This window comes from Podarcis erhardii, assembly GCF_964252035.2.
Source record: "Podarcis erhardii genome assembly, chromosome: 11".
In the NCBI taxonomy this organism is placed as follows: domain Eukaryota; kingdom Metazoa; phylum Chordata; class Lepidosauria; order Squamata; family Lacertidae; genus Podarcis; species Podarcis erhardii.
Window position 1 is genome coordinate 35,374,579 of NC_138501.1, and position 18,424 is coordinate 35,393,002.

The window sequence follows — 18,424 nt, forward strand, 5'->3', positions numbered from 1 at the left end:
GAAATAGTGAATGAGAAAGAGTTACACGACCTTCCTCTAGCATTTCTGATTTAGTTGAGATTGGAGCCTCTCTTCCCCATTATTCTGAGGTTTGATACCCTGCATTATGTCTTTCTTGGCCCAGGGGTCACCAGCCAACCTTTTGGGCCCATTTTTTTTTTTGCCTTGCAATGGCAGCATACACACATTAGCTGACTTTGAGTGTTTTAAGGACACAATATAAGGAGAGATTAAAAAAGAAGCCAGCTGTGTGGCACCTTCTAAGTAGCACCTTCTGTGTGGCACCTTCTAAGTAGCTAAGTACCTCACCAGGCTTGTGAGGTTTGTGGGAGCAGAGGAGAGGCAGTGCCAAGTAAACCCCAGTGTGGTGTAGTGGTTAAGAGTGGTAGACTCGTAATCTGGTGAACTGGGTTCGCGTCTCCGCTCCTCCACATGCAGCTACTGGGTGACCTTGGGCTAGTCACACTTTTCTGAAGTCTCTCAGTCCCACTCACCTCACAGAGTGTTTGTTGTGGGGGAGGAAGGGAAAGGAGAATGTTAGCCGCTTTGAGACTCCTTTGGGTAGTGATAAAGCGGGATATCAAATCCAAACTCTTCTTCTTCCTGAGAAACAGTCACTGTTCTTGGTCTGTTTGAGAGAAAGCTGCTGTGGAGGAGTGGCTGGCTGAGTGAGCAACTGGAACATCTGATCCTAGTTCCCAGTGACTGCTAGGCTGTTGGGTTGGGACAGATAAAAGGAGAGCCAGCTGTTGATGGTGTATAGACCCTGATGGGGAGCTTGTTGGTATGCTATCCACCTCTAGATGTGACCCTGGTGGTGGCAGCCTCTAGTGTGGTGCTGCAGAATCTTAGGACACTATTCTTTGGGGACTTCAATGTCCATGTTGTTTCTGCCTTATCTAGACCAGCCCAGGATTTTGTGTTTGCCATGATAACCATGGGGCTTTTGCAATACATCCATGTGTCAGACACATGCTGCAGGATCTGGAAAAAAATAATACAGTGAATGGGGTGGTGGTGAGTTATCGTGGATGTTGTGGATGGACCGCTCCCTAATGAGGGTTGCCTTGCCTGTGACCCTCCCATCTACCCCCAGAGATTGATGGAAATGGAAGGATTTCCCATGTGGTGCTCCTGCTAAAGCCGTAGGTTCAATTTGGAATAGTGAGACAGGGAAGGCTATTGATGAGATTGCCCTAAGCGCCTTATCCAGCTGCAGAGAGTTTGAGAGGCTCCTTGGCTTTTTGAGAGCACAAGGCAACCAAGCAGGTCAGATGCCACAGGTAAGTCCTGCCCTGAAAATGGCCAGGTTGAGATGCCAAGTTGATTACTACATGGTGGTGGCATCGGCCGAAAGATCATATTTCTCTCAGCCTCTTTCACACCTTTGGTGAATCGCCCAGCACTGCTGCTGAGAGTAGCAAACTGGCTGGTTCAGAACAGGGTTGCATAATAGAAAACGGGCCACTGAGTAGCCTGCTGGGAGGCATCTCTATAAATCACTTTGAGGGCAAAATCATTCAGATCTGCGCTGAACTCGATGCCATGATTGGTTCAGGTCTGTTGCAGGTCCCTAAAGCACTGTCACTTTGTGGGATCAGTTTTTGACTGTTGCAGCCAAAGGATGTGGGCAGGATGCTTGTGGTGGTGAGGCAGACTGTGTGGTCTTTTGATCCCCACTCAGCATGGCTGATAAAATCTAGTAACAGGGACTGACTGTATGGGTCCAAGGATTAGTTAGTGCCTCACTATGAGAGACAGTTGTGCACTGCCTTGAAAGAGGTGGCGATGCAACCTCTCTTGAAGAGGTCACTGCATCCGGAGGTTTTAGAAAACTGTTACCATGTCTGTAATATTCCCTTCCTGGGCAAGGTGATTGAGAGGGTCTTGGCCAGCTAGCTGCTAGTATGCCTGGAGGAAACAGGCTATCTAGTTTCATTACAGTTTGGTTCCAGGCCTGGTTTGGCCACCAAAAAGCCTTGGTCACCCTGATTAATGACCTATATCAGGAGAGAAACATGCAACCCACAGGGGCGGGAGTTGTCATGGTGGCACTAGTCCTGCCTTCAGGCTCACTACCAGAAAGTTGTATTAGGGCTTGATCTAGACATTAACCCCCTCCCCATTTTTTTTTTCAGGAAAACATGTTGTAAAGCTCATAGTGGGAAATCATGTTGCCAAAGGTTCAAACCCTACAGCGCTATCTGGTGTCACAGTGTTATAACGCATTTAAAATGCTTTTTTAAAAATAAAACTAATGTAGCTGAGTCCTAGGAGACATTTGCTTGACTCTGTGGGTTCCCTTAAGGGTCCATTCTGTTTCCTATGCTATTCCACATTCATATAATATCATTGGAAGGTTTCATTCAGGCATTTGTAGCAGCACTCTCTCTTCATTCTGTCTGAATTGGGAAAGGCTGAGAAGGTGTTAGACTAGCGTATGTATATATTCTGAAGAATGATTACAAATTTAGAAACTCGTGGTAGGGGTGGAATATGTTTATCTTTAAATGGGAGCCACTCTCAGTAAGTACTATGTAGACCCAAATGGATGTTTCAGAATTCCAACTGATAAGTTTATATCTGTCGTGTAGGATCAGGCCCCGGGAAAAAATAGTTTCTCCCTGGGAAAGCCAGTATTGATGAGATCACAGCCTTGATCTGGAGTCCTATAAGGGAGAAGAAACCCACAGTGATCTCACCCTGCAATCGCCTATTGATGCTCAAAGGAATTTGATTGCCTAACACTTCTTATCTAAATTGATTAAGGGAAACAAGGCATTGATTGACTTGCACAGCACATAACCAATATTTTGAATACTCTGCAGCAATATGTAAATGCTGTTAATCATGCTATCTGGGTTGACCCAGCTAGATGGGTGGGTATAAATAATAAAATTATGATGCTGATGTTTAAAACTGTGATTGGGATGGTGTTTGTGAAATATTTTAGTTTGCTTCTTTTGATGGCTTGAGCAACCCTTTCTTACATCATGGATTTGTTTTAAGAGCTCATTGTAAAATTCACAGTTCCACTGTACTTATTAATGAATTTGGTCATACTGAACTGTCTTGAAGTTTCAGGATGTTAACTTGGCAGCTCAAAGACTTTGTCCTGAGTTTGAAGCCCTTTCGGCATTGTGGTTGGGAAGCTGCTTTTATAGAGCTGGCAGTAAGATTAAGGGGACAAGAAAAGTAAAAAGGCTTTGCTGTGCAGTGTCATGCTATCATTGCCGTTGACATCTTGGGCATACAGCGCTAGTGGAATTGACCCTGCTTCGCAAATGACTACCCGGTTAGGGTCAACGTTAGATTTAATAAATATTTATATCTCACTTCCTATTACAAAAAGTCTCAAAGCAAATTACAACAAAGTAAAAATATAATAATAAAAATAATGTAAGCATGTTAAAAACATATTCAAGAATGTAGTACTACTGTAAAAGGGTTCTTTTCCAACAAAACCACTCCACCCTATCTAAGATGAACACCAAAATGAGACAAACATAAAAACAAACATGAAAGCAAGATTTCTACTCTAACCTTCCCCTGATAGGTTGGCTTTCCATTTTCAGGGAGATGTAGTCATTGAACTGTGTGCATTCTAGAATTCTTACAACCCTGTTAGAGGAGTTCTACCATTGGTTCCTTGCATATTTTTGATCTGGACCTTGTTTAGACATGAAAGAAGCAGAGAGTTTGGAAAACAAGCTTGGAGGACCAATTTGCATGGCCTCTTGGCATGGTTAGAGGAAAGTGGGGCCAAGAATCAATGCAGTGAGTTCTGTTTGTGTTGCTGCTTGCAGCTGTGTGAAAAACATACCAGCAGGGCAGGTCAACCCAGGTCCATGGAAGCCACGTTCCTGCCACTGATAGAAGCTAAACCACCTGGATAAAGTGGTCCTATGTCAGGAGTTGCTAACCTTTGTTTAGTGTGATAGCTGCTTGGCCAAGTCTCCAGGGTCTGTATGCTAGTAGTGGGTGTGGCCACACCCCATGCTTTCATGCACATGCACACACATACACAGCTCTTCCCTCAGCTTTTCAGTACAGATCACTTGATGAAAGATTATCACCTCCTCTCTGTTCTTAAATTGACCAGTCTGAAGACCAGGGAGGGGGCCATTTGCATTCCAACTTGTTTTCTGGCTTCTGCCCAGCCCATCACTGTCTACTTTCCTCCCCGTTTTTCTGCCACCAGCAGAATCAGTAGGATCTTGGGAGGCAAGCAGAAAATTTGCTCAGGGAGCTCATTAAGGATTAGCCAATCTTGAGCTAGTGGTTAGCTGTGATCTACATGGGTTGAACTGACATTCAGCAGATCTAGGGACACCCAGTATAGTCTGGTCTCATTATTATCTTTGCATTTGTCTACTTCCCCCTCCTAAATCCATACATAATAGGTTTAATGCTTAAGACTGCCCTGCCACTTCAGCAGATGGAAATGGAAAAGAAAAAGCTGAGCGTAACAACAGAGAAGCTTCTTTTTTCCCCACAGCATCTGATTGTAGAGTATTTAAGTTGCACTGGTGAGAATAAGGGCACTCTGATATTATTAAGTTGATCTTCACCATAGTAGTGATCCTGAACACTCTGAAAGCCATGTCCATGAAATCCAGCAGGGCTTTCTTCTGGGTAACCATTTTTACAAGTCAGGCATGTGTGTGTGTGTGTGTGTGTGTGTGTGTGTGTCTGTTTGGGTGTGCAAAGATGAAATTGTGACTGGGGTATGCATTGCATAAAATAGAAAATGAGGCTGATGTTAAATGTCCTTAAACTGTTGCCTAATGTACACTACAATCAACTTGCTTCCCTGCAACAATTTCATTGACAGTTGTGTGAAGACTTCCACTCCCTTTTTTCTTTGCATATTTTAATATGTCCAATTTATTGCCCCTCAGGAGAGATCCTTCTCACCACGGTGGAGATGGCCCTAAACAATCTGACGTTGAAGGCTGCATCGCTTTATGATGAGTGGATTAAAGATGCTGGTAAGTCTTGCTCCACAGTAGTGACTTTCTGTTTTATGGTATTTAACAACAGCTGAAATAGTATTATTAAGAGTATCTATGTAAAACTGAAATGTGCAGTTGTTTGCCAGTAGGTCCTTGGGCACTTGGCTATTCCAGGATACGTGGGCGTATTGGAAGCTTTGGGAAGGAACAAGTCGGGTGTTAATTTGGGATAATTGAAGATGGAACACAAAATGAGTAATCGATTGCACCAGATGTTTAACAAGTGAGAGATTACATGGTATTGACTCACCCATGAGTTGCTTCCAGAGGAACAGGATTTAATTTTATGAGTTACATGTTGCACAATGTTTATCAGTCTTTTCAATGTACAAAAAGGTCATGCATACCATCTTACACGTGTATTACCTAACTGAAAAATGAATAAGCAGGTCTCTGCATCCTGTGATTGCTTGAGAGTGCAGAAAAAGCACAATGCAATACTGTCCAAAGGCCCATCTTGTCCAGAATCCTGTTCGCAGTGACCAGCCAGATGCCTGTGGGAAGCCCACAAGCAAGACCTGAGCGAAATAGCCAAATTATGCATGCTTGTTCACACACAGGGCCTAATGCCACGTTTAGAATACCCCAACAATATGTCAGCAGGATGTACAAATACTAATAAGCTCCACACTAATAAGCATCCTATGAAGACATTAACTGACGGTCCCAAAATTGCTTCTGGCTTTGTTTTGCAAACATTCAGTCAAACATGAATATTGCATGTGAACAATTTGTGCATAATGTTTCCTAATAATGCCTAGGAGGAAAGGAAGATGTTGCACTTGCACACTTCTGCCATTCACAAATATTAATACCTAGAAGGCACTGAGTGCCCTTGCTCTGTGTTTTCGCATTCTTCCACAGAATACCAAGTTGTTTTGTCTCCAAATGAGTCTCCTTTATGAAAGTGTTATGATGCCCACAAAGAATACTTCTTGGATTACTGAATAAACTCAGTGTAAAGAAGACTGTATTATTGGGTATAGGGAGAGACCATAGCTGCTATTTTTAAGCAGTGTAGCAATGAGGTTATTTAGGAATCCCATTTGCTAATGGGGGTAAATTTAGTACCTGTTTTTACGAGTATTGCATTAATGTAAAAGGGAAAAAATGAAATATTCTTAGCAGATTGAGGATACTAATGTATATTATATACCAGGCACGTCCAACTAACAAGAGACTGCGATCTACTCCCACTATAAAAAAACTGGCAGTGATCTACCCATTGGATTGACCAGAGTTGTAGAGTTTTTTCTTGGGAAGCTTCATCAAAGTTGTTTTTAGGGAGGATTGACCAGAGTTGTTGAGCTTTTGGGGGAGGGGAGCAATTGATCAGGGTCCCGCGATTGACCAGGGACACCCAGCGATCGACAGGTAGATTGTGATTGACCGATTGGACATCCCTGTTATATGCCATTAATGATAGGGGTGGGTGTTGGACATTCTTGGTGATGTCCCAGTCATTGGGAGGGATTGGTGGAATATATACATGTCCAAGTTACTTCCTTTTAAATCTTGTAAGTATTTTGCTAGACTAGTCAAGTGGCTCATTGAAGGCTAACACTTTATTCTGTTTTGCCATTTGACAGCAATAAAAATACAGGGAATGAGTAAATCAAAGATCCTTCTGATGATTCTGGATTTCAACTGACCATTGGCTGTGCTGGGTAGTCCAGTAACATCAGGCAAGCCTGAGGTTGGCCACTGCTGAAATAAATGATGCAACTCATCAAACACCAAAATAGTGGCTGCACTAGGTCTCAAATCTAGCCAAAATAGCAAAATTTAATGATGCATTTCAAGAGCGTGTGACTTCTGTTTGTAGTATTCAAGGAAAAAATAACACGGTCATGCCATTGTCAAAGGTTTCTCATTGTTGCAACTTATGGATGCAGGTTTTTGTTTCCTTACGTAAGGTATGCTTTTTGTGTAACGTGGGGAGAAGCTGAGGTAAACAACAAATGTGCCTGTACAGGTGAAAACGTTCGTTCAAATGAACAGCCTATTTTTGCTTAATAATATACTTGATGATTGATTAATCATGGAAGCTGACTGACTTGGTCCCTTTTAAACTAAATCTCTTCCAGATCCACGAGTCGATGGCTACCCGCTTATGGCCTCACCTTTTCCACAGACACTTATTCTTGGAGCATATATCTATTTTGTCACCAACCTGGGACCAAAGTTCATGGAGAACAGGAAACCTTTTGATTTGAGGCAATTGATGGTTTTTTACAACTTCATTGTAGTGGCTCTTTCAATTTATATGACTTATGAAGTAAGTATTGCCTAAGAATAGACTCATTATGCCGATTAGATGTGCACAAAGTTTTTTTTGTTTTTGTTTTCCTAAAAATGTTAATGGGTTTCTGCTGTGGGCCAGATTGCAACACCAAAGTTTAGAAACACTTTCATCAAATCTGAATGCCACGATGTGACCCTTTGTTCCCAGGGAAAATTCATTGTCCCTCTTAGCTTTTTGAAGCTTAGGGACTGCCTTCTAAATCGTATTTCCCTCTACCACAGCCTAGCAGTTGGGAAATGCAGCAAATATTTCTCCCAACACATGAAGCAAATGGATGAGTCCACACTAGGCTTCTATCTCTACTCCTGGGGAAAGTGTGTGTTTGGGGGAGTAAGAATCTTCCTTCCTCCCTTTGTTAACTGTACACAAGTTCGCTCCCATCAACAACATTATCCTAAAAATGACGTGGCTCTGTAATATGTAAAGTCAAAGTTGACTAACCTGTGGGCCCTCCTAAATGGTGGACTTCATCTCTCATCATCTCCGATCGTTGGCCATGCTGGCTGGAGTTAATGCGAGTCTTCACAACATCCAGATGGCCACAGGTTTCCGTTCCTGTTCCATAATATTATTGGGCAGAGTAGAAGGACCTGGAGCAGGCTTTGCAGGCTTCACACACCCAAGTCCCCACAGTGGGACCCCACAGTGACAAGTGAACAAATTAACCAGGTGGCATCTCTGCATCTCTTCTTCGCTTCCCTATATTTATGAGGAGCCAGGTGGGAGAGCCCCATTCCTTATTATTTCTGCTGGGTAAAATCCCTGTATAGTGATGTCACCTCTGTGCCTGGCTTTATATATATATGAGGCAGTAGATGTATGGACAGGGAAGCACAAGGTATATTTTGCCTGTGAATTGGGAACCTAACTGGGAAGTTGTAGGTATAGTTAGGTGAACTATACCTGTAGGTGCAGGCTGTTGAAATAAGAAGCATGACTTCACTGAGCATAGGAAACTGTTTTATACAGAGTTAGACCACTGGTCCATTTGGCTCAGAATCATCTTCTCTGGGTGGCTCTGTACGGAGGAGACCTGTTACATGCAAAACATGTTCTCTGTCACTGAGCTATGCTATGAAACTGCTTTTGTGACTTTATATTTTTTTCTTGGTAGATACTTGAAACAGTCTTTGACTTCTGGGCTGTCTTGTCAATTTTTTCTTCAGTGACGGCACTTGATCCGTGTATCACAAAAATTGCTTTCTTTTGTAATGCTCATGGTGATCTCCATATTATAATTTTTGCAACCTTTTGTTTCAGTAAGATGCTCCTGATTATACAGCCTTGGTAATACGGATCTAAATGTTTGCATACCTAAAAATATATTTAGTAGTTTCCCTGCCAAATGCACCTCTGTAAAAATAATGGACAACAGAAACAACTGGAAAAATAAATAAATCCACTTCCAGTTACTATTAACTTTGCCCGGAACAACCTCTTTGCTGCCCTAGTGACAGGGCGAGTAGCTTTTTACACACCTGTTGTGATAGAAGTAAAAAAACAAAAAAACAAAAAAAAACCCTACTTCTGAACCCTTTAGATATACAAAGTTCATGGTGTTTTCCCCCCCCCCCAATTGCATAATCAATGTTTCATTTTTTTTGACTGAACACTATGTATGTGTATTGGGCCAATCTGTATAATCTAAAACATACACATGGATTGTGTTCAGTACAAAAAAAAAATGAAACATTGATCATGCAGTTGGAAAAAAACACCCCTGAACTTCGTATATCTAAATAAATTATTGTTACTGTTATTGTTATGAATCATTATCTTCTTCCACCTACAGTTCCTTATGTCTGGCTGGGCTACAGGCTATACCTATCGCTGTGACATAGTTGATTACTCCAGGTCACCTATGGCTCTAAGGGTGAGTCATGAAATGACTTTGTCGTGGTTCACAAAGTTCCAGGAATGTGTGCTGTCATTTGACTGCATTGGCTACAACAGAAGAGTTGCAAATAAATGTGTGTATGTATGTGTAATGAAAAGAGCAGCCATGAGAGGCATGGACACCAATGCAGCTTTTTACACACATGCAGAAAAGATTGGCTGTGTGTGTGTGTGTGTGTGTGTGTGTGAGAGAGAGAGAGAGAGAGAGAGAGAGTGTGTGTTTAAGTAGCACCTTCCCATTGCATTGCAGAAGTTTTAAAAAGGTGTTTGTGGGCACTGCATGCTGCTGTGTAGGAAATATACAGAATCTCCACTCTCTGTGTGTACAGTTGTACCTTGGTTTTCGAACGGCTTAGTTGCCGAACAAATTAGTTCCCGAATGCCACAAACTTGGAAGTATTCCGGTTTACGAAAGTTTTTCAGAAGCTGAACGTCCGACGCGACTTCCCCTTGACTGCAGGAAGCTTCTGGAGCCAATCGGAAGCCGCACCTTGGTTTTCGAATGGTTTCAGGAATCGAACGGACTCCCGGAACGGATTAAGTATGAGAACCAAGGTACCACTGTATACCCTCTTTTGTGTTTCCTTGGATTGTATCACCTGGTGAATGGTGATGAGGTGCACCATGAAGCTGTTGCACATAAATTCATCACCGAAAGCTTGAAAAACCTTCATAAAGTTCAACTAAGGTAAGATTTGGGCTCCATTATGTTTTCAGTTTTTAACTCATCTTTTTCTTCTCTGCAGATGGTTCGTGCCTGCTACTTGTATTATTTCTCGAAATTCATTGAATTGCTAGACACGGTAAGCACGATCGTAGAATCTAACAAGTGAATGAGGAGCACCTTTGTATACTTCAGATTGTTCTTTGCGTATTGTATTTCTCCTTCGCCATGAGGTGGGGTTGTGTTAACTCCACTGTGTGGATGTAAACTTTCCACGTGCTGTAATTTATTTGAGTGGTGAGGACACCTGGAGAACCTTTTATTTTTTCTTCCTCATTGAGAGAAGCAGGGAAGTTTGTGTGGGTGGGAAGGCTTCCATAATAATTGCTTCCCATAGTGATGATGTCTGTAGTTTAGTCAACTATGTTTAGCCTTCAAGTTTCTAAGACTTTGTTCATGGAGAATAAGGCTCTCAGTGACTACTAGTCACCATGGCTACATTCTCTTTTTACTATGCCTCAGAATACAGTGGTATCTCAGTTCTCAAACGTCTCTATTGACAAATGTTTCCAAACCTGAACACCAAAGACTCGGAAGTAAATGCTTCCATTTTCAAACACGCCTCGGAAGTCAAACGGCTTCCCCAGCGTGTTTTTCAATTTTCTCAGTTGAATTTGCTGACAGCCCTTTGCACCTCAGTTTTCAAATGTTTCGGAACTTGAACAGTCTTCTGAAATGGATTATATTCGAGAACCGAGGTACCGCTGTACCAGTGGCTGGGAATCATTGGTAGTGTTCTACTCAGATCCTGCTTCTGGGCTTCCCGGGGACATCTGGTTGACTACTGTTAGAACAAGTTTTAGGAGTAGATGGGTACTTCAGCCTGATCCAACAGGGTTCTTCTCAATGTGTTATGATTAGTCTCTAAGAAATCAGTGTAGTGTTTATTGAGCTGATACATAGCTTGCAGTATTGCACCAGACTCTCCACTCCAAAAAATAAAAATAAAAAAACCCAGTAGCAGATGAGCTGTGGCTAGAACAACAGCAGCACAAGGCTGCTTTCCAGACAAACTATGTGAAAGTTGGTATGTCTTTTTAAAATACTGGACACCAGTGCAGCGGCAGAGCAAGCCGATTGGGCGCCTGGGACGGCACATGTGCCTTGTGCCCAGGGCCGGGCCAGTCACCCATGGCGAAGGGCAAGCTGGGGCACTCTGTGGAGCCTCCGAGGAGTCTGCCTGCCTCCTCCCCCTCAGCTGCCCTACAGCTGAGGGGGAGGCAGCAGGCGGACCATTTGGGGCAGCGCGGAGCCTGCAGGTGCCCAAGCCACCACGTCACTCCCAGGAGAGACGTGTGGCTCGGGCGCACTGCAGGCCCCCCATGAGTGCTGCCCAGCATTTTGTCACTCCCCTCAGAGGTGACACTCGGAGCAGCCCGCCCCCACCGCACGCCCTTCGTCCACCCCTGCACCAGTGTGTGTGTGTGGTGGGGAGACACACAGTGCAAGTGACAAATCACAAGGGTGCATTGTGAACAGATTGAGCTGTAGATTGTGTGGAAAAACTGGTGTTCTATTTACTGTACTCCAGTGACTCTGAAACCACCTGCATCTTCTGTAAAACAAAAGCCAACAGATTATTTATTTATTTACTCTAGCAACTATTTGGGGCAGTAGTATGTGTAGTCAGTACTAATAGTCATGGAACGGCAGTGTGAATAAATGCATTTTTATACATGCCATGAAAACATGATGAGCTATTCAGCGCACAGACTGAATTGCGCATGCTGCTGATGTTAAGTGTGACTTGCAGTAATAATACCTCTTTAAATCGTTCCAGATCTTCTTTGTGCTCCGAAAGAAGAATGCCCAAATTACGTTTCTCCATGTATTCCATCACACAATCATGCCTTGGACCTGGTGGTTTGGAGTCAAATTTGCTCCAGGTAGTTCCGATTCTAAATTGAAACTTGCTTTTATAAATAATACAATGTTTCTAAGTGGAAATTTCTTTCTTTCTGCTGCTTTACGTGTGGGGGTTTCCTTAAAATTCTATGCATGCACCCCACCTGCTTTAGAAAGTCATGTATACGTATCAGCTTTTCCCAGGTAGGTGGTGTTGGTATTTCACTCTGCAAATTTTGTCTCTGGCTGGTTCCTGCAACTGGGTAGCTAAACAAAGGACAACTTGCACAAAGCTTTTTGTTTAAAGTGACACAGAGGAAAAGGCGAACAATACAAAGATTCTGAAGCAAGTGTATCATTTAAACCTATTAAGGTTTCTTACTTGACTCAACACATTGACTGGTTCCAGCACAGAATTAGGTGCTCTTAAACATATTGGCTTAAATTAGCATAGGAATCCCAAGCTCTCTGTTGGATTAATAACTTTGTTTTTCTCCCGATTTTAGCTTTGCAGCTTTAGCAGTTTATTGATAGTGGCGTTTGACCAGTAGTTCCATCCGATTTCTAGTTTCTTTTCCCACCCTATTATGTAACCCTTGAATGTTCTCAGGCCCCAAATCCCTAGCAAGCTGCAATCTTTTGGAAGCATTAGCATAGATGCAACAAGTTATTTACTTTGAATTATGCAAACCCCTTTCTTTTGCATGTTGGTTCGCCTTCTCTGCCTTTGAAGGGTGCCTGTCGAAACTGGAAACACCTGGGCAAAAAAAGGAGGTACAGAAAGGAGAGCAGTGGGGCATAGGGAAAACTATATGTTTTCCTAACTTCCTAATGCAAAGACCATGTAAAAATAATAATAATCCCATCTAAAGGTTGCATTGTGCTTTTACAGGCATTCAGAAGGACTATTTTATTTTTAAAAAATTAGAAGACAATTTCTGACCCGTGTTCTATTGCCAGATTACTATTGTTCTCAGATTCATATTAGCTGCATGCTGGGACTTGACACATTTCATAGATAGCGTCTCTTGAAGGGGTGGGGATGGTAGATGGTAATAATCCGGACATCTCATCTAACCTGGGGAGCCTGTGGCACTGTTGCCTTGGGAGAAGCCTGTTAATAACAATGGTAGTAATGATGATGGTAATTATATTATTAATAATATAGTGTCATTAGTTTATTCACTGCCTTCTACACAATTGCCTCAAGGAGATATACAGTGAAACAGCAAAAATAAAGTTATTATCACAGCAGATATATTTAGAACAAGACAAGTTTGGTTTTCATAAATGTGTGCTCTCTTCTTTGGAAGGCTACATTAGATCTTGACAAATGAAATAATGCCCTCTATTATCCCTTGGAAGAGTAGTGATGTATTCCATCCTATTTACTCTTCTTTTTTTGGCTTTTAAAAATGATTAGCTTAATGCTGCCTAATACTAATTTATGTTAATCCAAGTGTTTGCCATGAGGTCTTTTTTAATGGATCTTTCTGTGGACAGAAATTGAGTACTTTTGAGTGAGATGTCCTTGTGTTAATCAGCATTGTGAACCCTCCCAGTTAATGTGCTTTGGGTTTTTTTGCTTTTAAAACTTTTGGCCTTCGTTATAGGATAGTGGTCGTCCAAAATGGCAATAGAATCATCCAAAACATCACAATGGTCCAGTTCCCACACTGCAGTAAACTAGTTAATAGTTTTACCATGAAGCTGCTGATCTGGCCTCCATGCTTAGCACTTAGGAGAAACAAACCTGGCTTAGGTTAGAATTTGAAGTAGCACTAAGGAGATTGTTAACTCATTGCAAGCATTTCTGCTTGTCTAACGGAATGATACCACCTCTCCTTCCTCTTCATGCTGTTCTGGGCTTCTCTCAAATGCCTCTGCCACCAATTTGGGCAGGGGAAAAAGCCACATTGTGCTAGCAGAACTTGTCACACTGCCTCCCAGTAGTTCAACTAGATAGGGGAATCTAGCTCCAAGTGTTATGTCTGAACTAGAAATCTCCCTGCCCACCCCCCCGCCAGAAAAGATGACTATCAGTAAGTCAAGAACGAACTGTGACCAGTTCAGACATAATAATAAGTAAGGAATTATCATTTGCTCTTCCTTGCATGTAGATGGGAGAGAAAGCATCCCAAATGGGTAGCAATTATTTACTGAAGGAGTAGCTAACCTGTGGCCCTCCAAATGCTGTTGGGACCCAGCTCCCATCAGCCCCAGCCAGCCTAGCCAAGGATCAGGAATGGCAGTGGAGTTGAAGTCCAACATCTAGAAGGCCACAGACAAGTCACACCTGGTTTACTACGATGTGAACAAGGTCAATAACTGCTAGTTTGTGGCACAAAGCAGAAATAGTCATCCACGTGCATCCACCTGAATTTTAACTGTAGTCTTAGTTGAGTGCTGCCACAGCCCAGATTGATGTACCCAATAGCAAGAGGTTTTGAAGGAGTGGGTCTTCTGTGGAGTGCATGTCTTATTTCGCTCCTTGGGTTTGATGGGCTTTAGAATAAAGTGAAAAGTGTTTAATAATAAGCAGTTACCAAGAGGAGAACTGCATTTCCCCCCCAGTAGAGAACACAGTGTGTTTAGATCTCATTTGCGAAACGACATTAAAGAACAGGAGATCCTTTCCATACACTTTGCATGTATTGCCCTACTATGCACCTGAAGAAGGCAATTGCCCATAAGAGTTAATGCCACTATAAGCCAGCAGTAAAACATTTAACAATATTCCCTTACACACACACACACCCCTCAAGTTCTGTGTGGGATTATTTGGCAGGCTTCCTTGCTTGAGTAATTTGGATATTCCTGCTAAACTGGCTTCATGAAAATGCAAATCCTTCAGGCACTGTTACATATCAGTAGGTTGCGAGTCTCCATTTTTGGCTTAGGAGAGATTGCTTTTCTGGTTTCTGCATGCGAGTTTTAATTATTCCACAGCACACACAGAGAGAGATGGTTTCTGTCATTGCAGCTTATGTGTGATGGACGTGACTCTTTCTTGTGGTAAGGTTAGGCACTTCAGAAATTAGGAGAATCTTCAAGGCTGCCATCCCAAATACATAAAGCCAACTGCCCTTTATTAACAGAATTTAGTATGCAGTATTTTGCACAAGTCCTATGTGTCAAATGTGGGCCACCCTGCCCATTATGATGAAAACCACCAAATTATATTGTTGCCATTTAAAAGGGGCCAAGTGTCAGTTCTCAGTAAACTAGTTTTGTAATCTGGAAACTGCTTATGACTCTATTCTAGAGCGAGACTTCAGCCTCACTCAGCCATGGGGGAAATGCTTGCTTGTGTTGCACCGACCAGCTACTTTCCCCTGATTTTTTGTTTATTTAAAAATCCTTATTTTAATCTTTTAAATTTCATAATCAAAAGTACACAAAACAATTTTTTATATAAAAAACACATTTATTTCTTGTTTTGATTAACTGCTTTTAGATGTCCTTAATTGCTTTTAAATGTTTTTGATATATTTTTATTTTAATTGTGTTATTTTACTACGATGTTTGGCGCCCTGGGGGAAAATAGTAATTTAATTAATAGTACTTGTTAATAATAATAGACTTTTTAAGCACCACATGCCTTTTGCTCGTACAAGCTGCCCATTTGCTTGTGCTGCAGAGGGAGGAGCAATCAAACCAAGAAGTGCTTCTTCCAAACCAGGACATCTATGGTTGCCACCTTTTGGAACGAGACAGGATATTAAGCCATTTGGTTTAATAGTATGGCTTGTCCCAAAGCTGAAAATGAAATGGGAAACTCTGGTTAATGATACAGTTTCTGGATTTATTGTTTGTACCACAAAGGGTCTGGAAAAGAACTTGTTCATAGTTCTGCTGCAGTTAATCCTTTCTTTCAACTTTTTGTCTGCATCAACTTACTTTTCTCCACTTTTAACTGATGCACCAGTCTGGAACCCGCATGCATTTCCAGAAATGAGAAGTGCTGAACACCTCGAAGTTCATGGTTGTGAGGCAGCCTAAACAGGGGCAGGATGCAGTTAGAATGTGAGTTTGAATATAAACATGAGGGTATGGGAGAGGGAGTTAGGGAAATCTTAAAAATATGGCACAAGATATGTAAGATAGCTGGAAACGAATGCAAAGGTGCTTGGACCTATTCCAAGTGTGCATGTCAAGATTTCCAAAACTGGTTCAAGTTCTTATCGGAAGACAGTAATTTCAGAGTAACATAACTAAAACAAGTGAGGACCTGCAAAATCAAGCTCAGCATTTATTTTGCCTGAACAGGTGCAGATTAGCTGCAATTTAAATACCGTCCATAGGCTGAGGACAGAATTCCCAAATTAGGCCACCATCCTGTGTCTCAGTATTGCAGGGCAGGAGACACCCAGATTGACTGATTATGTTATTGCATGTGAAGATATTGATTGCAGTGTTGAACCTGGATTGGGGATACTAGTGTTTAAACTGTCACTAAACTGCCTTCAGCCCTGAAGGTACACTCTTAAACCATCTTCCGAGACAGTTGACCACTTGCCAGCTCTCAACCTAGCCCAGGAGCAGCTAATTTGGTTCCCTCCCAAGGTTGCTGAACTCCCTTACTCCCAATAGCCCCAACCAGCAAGGATGATTGGTAGGCATGATAGGAGTTGGAAGTCCAGCAGCTCTTGGAGGGCATCACAGTAGCTTATCTCTCAAGGTTATTTTGAGGACAGAGTGGGTGGTATGTGTGCTGCCCTGAGCTCCTGGGCGGAAAGATGAGATATTAATGTCAGGAAAATATATACACAGTATAAAGCATGAAAGTCCGTGGACTTTCCATACATAGGTTTTGATTAGGTACAAGGATATTGCTGTTTCTACTGAAGTACTAGAGCGCTCCAATGCCTGCTTTAATGTGTGCAGAGGGCTTATAAGAGCTGTTGCTTCTCTGTAGTCTCTCCACCCCAGGAAGATGTAGAGCGGGCATAGAGGCTCTGTAACAACAGAGTAGGCATATATGATTAAATCCATAGATACATTTACAGCCACTGCATGAAGCTTCTGCATCACAGAATTATTTCTGTTAATGACAGCCATGCCATTATGGATGCATACAAAGCGATCACAAGGTTACCAGAGACAGCCTCAAGTTTTGCTTTTCTTTGCCTCATATCTCTGATTTGTCCCAGATGATGTACTTTGGATTGGTAGTAGATTGTTTCAAGACTGGATTTTGTTCTACTCACAGGTGGCTTGGGAACATTCCATGGTATGTTGAACTGTGTTGTGCATGTAATCATGTACACCTACTATGGACTCTGTTGCTTGGGACCAGCTTACCACAAATACTTGTGGTGGAAGAAGCATCTGACGACTATACAACTGGTGGGTAACTTCAGAACACATAGGGGAAAGCTAGATTATCTGTTAGGGGTAGGTTGACTTTAGGTAAAGGGACCCCTGACCATTAGCTCCAGCTGTGGATGACTCTGGGATTGCGGCGCTCATCTCGCTTTATTGGCCGAGGGAGCCGGCGTACAGCTTCCAGTTCATGTGGCCAGCATGACTAAGCCACTTCTGGCGAACCAGAGCAGTGCATGCAAACACCATTTACTTTCCCGCCAGAGCAGTACCTATTTATCTACTTGCACTTTGATGTGCTTTTGACCTGCTAGGTTGGCAGGAGCAGGGACCAAGCAACGGGAGCTCACTCCATCGCGGGGATTCGAACTGCCAACCTTCTGATCGGCAAGCCCTAGGCTTTGTAGTTTAGCCCACAGATGCATATGAATGCTGTAAACGGCTGTGAGCTAGCTGAACTCATTGTATGACCTGTGCACCTTGTTTCCTGAACTGCTACCATTTAGCCTGACCTCCCAGAGAAGATTAAAAACTCTTTAACAATGGGGTTTTGGATGCAGCAGATCCAAAGAAACATCCAATTTGGGGGCTGCCAGGAACTCACCACTTGCCTAGCCAAAACTGAGGTCTCTGTCATGGTGAAAACCTTTCAACCATTAGGACTCTTCTCCACCAATAGAGGCCCTCAGAGAGGCACCCTAGCTCCTTCTCCACAATTTATGGGGTGGTGGTAACTAAGTAAAGCAAAGTAAGGTAAAGTAGTTCCAGTAGCCTGCTTTGAGAGCTGAGCATCATAATACCCTTGCCTCCCCATCGCTAAGGATCTAGAACTAGTTCCGCATAACTATCCTTACAGTGGTGCCTCGCAACACGAAAAGAATCCATTCCGTGAGTCTCTTCGTCTTGAGGTTTTTTCGTCTTGCGAAGCAAGCCCATTAGCGGCTTAGCGGCTTAGCGGATCAGCTGATAAGCGGCTTAGCGGATCAGCTGATAAGCGGCTTAGCGGATCAGCTGATAAGCGGCTTAGCGGCTTAGAAAAAGGGGGGGAAAGGAAAAAACCCCGCAGGAACTCGCAAGACATTTTCGTCTTGTGAAGCAAGCCCATAGGAAATTCGTTTTGCGAAGCACCTCCAAAACGGAAAACCCTTTCGTCTAGCGGGTTTTCCGTCTTGCGAGGCATTCGTCTTGCGGAGCACCACTGTACTTACGTTTGATGCTTTACACAGAAAGTTTCCTCCTTCGTCTGCTGCAACTCCCCCACCTCCACTGTGTGATTAAAAAACAAATACCTAATGATTTACTATGTTTTTTTCT

At 42.7% G+C, this 18,424-nt stretch overlaps 1 protein-coding gene and 1 long non-coding RNA gene across 2 annotated transcripts in view; one reads left to right on the top strand and one right to left on the bottom strand.

The window, feature by feature from the left end:
• Window positions 1-18,424, top strand: part of ELOVL7 (ELOVL fatty acid elongase 7) — a 42,080-nt gene that overhangs the window by 21,961 nt on the left and 1,695 nt on the right. Inside the window, exons 2-7 of the mRNA XM_081880791.1 lie at window positions 4,902-4,991; window positions 7,103-7,293; window positions 9,113-9,193; window positions 9,963-10,019; window positions 11,721-11,826; window positions 16,998-17,134. Coding sequence (XP_081736917.1) covers window positions 4,928-4,991; window positions 7,103-7,293; window positions 9,113-9,193; window positions 9,963-10,019; window positions 11,721-11,826; window positions 16,998-17,134 — 636 coding nt within the window. The 5' untranslated portion in view covers window positions 4,902-4,927. The remainder of the gene's footprint in view (window positions 1-4,901; window positions 4,992-7,102; window positions 7,294-9,112; window positions 9,194-9,962; window positions 10,020-11,720; window positions 11,827-16,997; window positions 17,135-18,424) is intronic.
• LOC309352371 lies at window positions 11,837-18,423 on the bottom strand. Its single transcript, XR_014161256.1, has 3 exons — window positions 18,310-18,423; window positions 17,715-17,959; window positions 11,837-15,783 (listed from the first exon to the last, which is right to left on the bottom strand). It is a non-coding gene; the product is annotated as an uncharacterized lncRNA (long non-coding RNA).